General features: G+C 44.3%; 1 protein-coding gene across 1 annotated transcript; it reads left to right on the plus strand.

The window, feature by feature from the left end:
* Positions 1-533: 533 nt before the first annotated feature.
* LOC106976320 (olfactory receptor 2W3-like) lies at positions 534-1,469 on the plus strand. The gene has a single exon (XM_015073744.2). It carries the CDS (start codon positions 549-551, stop codon positions 1,467-1,469), a length of 921 nt encoding a protein of 306 aa, XP_014929230.1. The 5' UTR covers positions 534-548.
* The last annotated feature ends 3,325 nt before the right edge of the window (positions 1,470-4,794 follow it).

Below are 4,794 nucleotides of genomic sequence, written 5' to 3' on the forward strand. Positions count from 1 at the left end.
TGCTGACAGCTCGGAGCCTAGAGCCTGCTTTGGATACTGTGTCTCCCTCTCTTTCTGCCCCTCCCCTGCTCTCTGCTCGCAAAAATAAATAAAATATAGAAAAAGTAAATAAAAAAGCAAAACCAAGGCAAATTTTCCCAATATAAAATTGAGTGAAAGGCAATCCACAATATAATATTTATAAACATACTGAGATTTAGGTTGTATTCAAGAAAAGGCTGAAAGGAAATAAATCAATATTACAATAGTGGTTGTTTCTGGGGTGTGGGTAATCTTTTCCTATATTTTATATATGTCTGTGTTTTCCAAAAATTCTACAATGATCTGTACTTTTTTTTTTTTGATATCCAAAAAGAAATCGAAGAAGCCAATAAAAAGAGATATCCTTCCTAAAGCATGCAGTCAGTGTCTGTACAGAATGTTGGAATTTACGTACTTATTTGCACTTGCTATGACCCAGGTCTCCATCAGTTCCTTAGCCTACTTTACTAAGAGAGCAGCGTGCACCTGTCTGCCTCCTTGTGGGCCTGTACTGATGGTCCGTGGTCATGACCAACCAGAGCTGCCAGGAACAGTTCGTCTTGTTGGGTTTCTCAGACAGACCCCAGCTAGAGCAGACCCTCTTCGTGTTTGTGCTCATCTTCTACCTTGTGACCTTGGTGGGCAACACCGTCATTATCTTGGTGTCCCGCCTGGACCCCTGCCTCCACACACCCATGTATTTCTTCCTAACCAACCTGTCCTTCCTGGATCTCTGCTTCACCACCAGTTCTGTCCCCCAGCTGCTCTTCAACTTGGGTGGTCCAGACAAGACCGTCAGTTACACAGGTTGTGCCATCCAGCTCTTCATGTTCCTGGGGCTGGGTGGCACAGAATGTGTCCTCCTGTCACTCATGGCTTATGACCGCTTCGCCGCCGTCTGCAAGCCCCTCTACTACTCCATCATTATGCACCCTCGGCTCTGTTGGAAGCTGGTATCTGTGACCTGGGGGGTCGGACTCCTCAACTCCCTGGCTATGTCCCTAGTCACCATGAGGCTGCCACGATGCGGGAACTGTGAGGTTAAGCATTTCCTGTGTGAGATGCCGGCTCTGATAAAAATTGCCTGTGTGGACACTGTGGCTGTGGAGAGCACTGTTTTCATCTTATCGGTAATGATTGTCCTGGTGTCCCTGGCCCTCACCCTCGTGTCCTACAGCTGTATTGCCATGGCCGTGCTGCACATGAAGTCAGCCACGGGAAGAAGGAAGGCTTTTAACACGTGTGGCTCGCACCTCACCGTGGTCTCCTTGTTCTATGGGAATATTATCTATATGTACATGCAACCGGGAAATAATTCTTCTCGGGACCCAGGGAAATTCCTCACCCTCTTCTACAACTTGGTGACCCCCATGTTGAACCCTGTCATCTACACACTGAGAAATAAGGATGTAAAGGGTGCCTTGAGGAGACTTGTGTCCAGAAAGTAAGGTGACGGTGACTTTTCCTGTCTGCTTCTTTTACTTAGTTAACAGAAATAAATAATTCTTGTAGTGTAATTTTAAGATTCATTTAAGCATTCCAACCTACCCAATAGAAATGCGCAGGAATGGAGTTTGGGGATAAGTATTATAAAGCCCCAGTAAGATTCTGATGATAAACTAGGTTAGACATAAATTTTAATTTGCATAATATCTTATGTCTACCTTTGAAATCATCCTTCCTTCTCCTTTCCAAACTGGTCACATCTAATTAAAATCCAACAAAACGGTGAATCAATGCTTCAGTACTGGGGATTGGCTGACTGAAGTTATGCACACATAAAATCATCTGATGATTTTTTGCTTACTGGTATTTTGTATAATTGTCATTTTTATCACGGAATTGAGCTGACGGAGTGCCAAATACAATACTTTTGTCTTCTCACATCTTTACATTTCACTGCCTGGGGAAGATAGAGCCATTAGCCTCGACACAGCCTATACCATTTAAATAATTTGAGCCGAACACTGTTTCACTCAGCTGTATTAAAATCACCTGGACACACTTCCAGTTAGGAGTGGGAGTCAGCATGGAGGAGAAGTAGGGGGACCTGAAGTTCTCTCGTCCCTCAAACAGCTACGTTGAGGCCAGAAAGCTCGGAATTCCAGGCATCTTGGCTACAGAGTGACAGAGATGTTTCCAGGGACCCATGGGGACAGCCTGGTGGGCCTAGGGGCACGACTGCGAACTAGGGGAGATAAAACAGGCGGTGTAGGCACGGAGGGGAGGGACCTGTTCTGCAGAGAGACACAGGGAAGAGAAAGGCGGCGGTGGAAGTGTAGGACTGGGTCTGGACGAGAGAAAAACCACAGGTCTGGGGAACAGAGACTGGGGTGGCACCATTCTTCTCCCCATCACCACACGCCGGGGCTTCAGGGATGGGGCAGCAGGGCCACAGAGGAGGTGGGACCCCGTGCACCAAACCCTGACCGCACCCCACCTGCTAACTGCAGATCCACAGGAGCGGCATTGACACTGACCGAACTTGATGGCCCCTCCCCCAGGTCAGCGCTGTCACCGGCTCCAAGGCGCCATCAGATATTGGTCCAGCACTTTTGCATTTTCTGATTTGATTCTTGATCAATTCTTATTATACATACATTATTGTTTTCTTCCTTTTCTTGCTCTTATTTCTTCCTTTCTCAATTCTAGCTGTTGGTTTGTTTAAGCAGACATTTTTAATCTGTTCTGTTTACACCTCTTCTGTATTACCTTCTTTATTTTCCTCTCTCCCTGGATTAAGCTATATAGTTTCCCTCATTCTCTGCCGGGTCAGTTTTTTTTTTCTTTTTTTACTTTTCTTTTTCCCCACCCCTGTCATTTCTCTCTTTGTATGGGATAAGGTTTCTTCCACCCCCCCCCACCCCCCCCCCCCCACCTTTTAAATTTTTTCCAGGGTTACTTTAATGAACAAATCACGCTTGGTGGAAGGTTCAAAACGCCACTACAAGTAGGGACATAAAGCAACCCGAGTCACAACAACAGAGCACACAATACACTCCAAAAACACCTTCTGAAGGGCCAGGCCCTAGAGAGCATTATGACCCCTTTTTTTTTTTAATTTTTTTCAACGTTTTTTATTTATTTTTGGGACAGAGAGAGGCAGAGCATGAACGGGGGAGGGGCAGAGAGAGAGGGAGACACAGAATCGGAAACAGGCTCCAGGCTCCGAGCCATCAGCCCAGAGCCTGACATGGGGCTCGAACTCACGGACCGCGAGATCGTGACCTGGCTGAAGTCGGACGCTTAACCGACTGTGCCACCCAGCGCCCCTATGACCCCTTTTTAATATAGCAGTGCTCACAGGTGCAGGACACATAACAAGCCATTAAAACAAGTAAAAGACAGAAAACTAGCCAATATGAAATGTAAGAATTCTCCTCAAAAGAAATTCCGGGAAGAAATGACACCTAGAGAATTGTTAACAACAGATGTAAAACAATATTTATCTGATCAAGAATTTAGAATAGTAGCCATAAGATTAGTTGCTGGGCTTGAAAAAAGCATAGGAGACAGCAGAGAATCTATTGCTGCAGACATCAAGGAACTAAGAAAGAGTTATGATGAATTAAGAAATCCTGTAAATGACATGTAAAATAAACTAGAGGCAGTAACAGCAAGGAAGGAGGAAGCAGAGGGGATACTAAGTGAAACAGAAGGTAAAGTTATGGAAAAAGATGAAGCCGAGAAAACCATCGATAAGAAATACGAGACCAGGAGGGGAGAATTAGACAACTAGGTGATTCAATGAATCGTGGTAATATTCCATGTCATCAGAGTTCCAGAGGAAGAGGAAGAGATTGAGAAAGGGGCAGAAGGTTTACCTGAACAAATTATAGCTGAGAACCTCCCTAATCTGGGAAGGAAGCAGACATCCACATCCAGGCGGCACAGAGAACTCCCTTCAGATTCAACAAGAATAGGCCTTCTCCATGGCATATAATAGTGAAAATGGCAAAATACAAAGATAAAGAGAGACTTCTGAAAGCAACTAGGGACAAACGGGCCTTAACCCACAAGGGTAGACACATAAGGGTAGTAGCAGACCCGTCCACTGAAACTTGGCAGGCCAGAAGGGAGTGGAAGGAAATATTCAATGTGCTGAATAGGAAAAACATGCAGCCAAGAATCCTTTATCCAGCAAGGGATTCTGTCACTCAGAATGGAAGGAGAGATAAAGGCTTTCCCAGGCAAGCAAGAATTGAAGGAGTTCATGACCACTAAACAAACCCTGAAGGAGATCCTATAGGGGATTCTGTGAGTGGAACACTGCAAAGACCACAAAGGACTAGAGACATCACCAGAAGCCTGAAACCCACAGATAACACAATGACACTAAATCCATAGCTTTCGATAATAGCTCTAAATGTACACGGTTAAAATGGCCCAATCAAAATACATAGGGTATCAGAATGGATAGAAAACAAAATCCATCTATATGCTGTCTACAAGAGGTCAATTTTAGACCTGAGGACACCTTCAGCTTGGAAGTGAGGGGATGGAGAACCATCTATCATGCTACTGGAAGTCAAAAGAATGCTGGAGTAGCCATCCTTATATCAGACAAACTAGATTTCTAAATAAAGACTGTAACAAGAGGTGAAGACAGGCATTATATCATAATTATGGGGTCTGTCTATCAAGAAGAGTTAAAAATTTTAAATGTTTATGCCCCCAACTTGAAACTCCCAAATATATATATCAGTTAATCATAAACATAGCAATCTTATTGGTAAGAATATGGTAATTGCAGGGGACTTTAATACTCCACTT

Source organism: Acinonyx jubatus, chromosome B2, assembly GCF_027475565.1.
Source record: "Acinonyx jubatus isolate Ajub_Pintada_27869175 chromosome B2, VMU_Ajub_asm_v1.0, whole genome shotgun sequence".
NCBI lineage: Eukaryota > Metazoa > Chordata > Mammalia > Carnivora > Felidae > Acinonyx > Acinonyx jubatus.

Excerpts from the sequence above, each read along its gene's own strand:
- LOC106976320 (XM_015073744.2), top strand. The coding sequence starts at position 549 with ATGACCAACCAGAGCTGCCAGGAACAGTTCGTCTTGTTGGGTTTCTCA.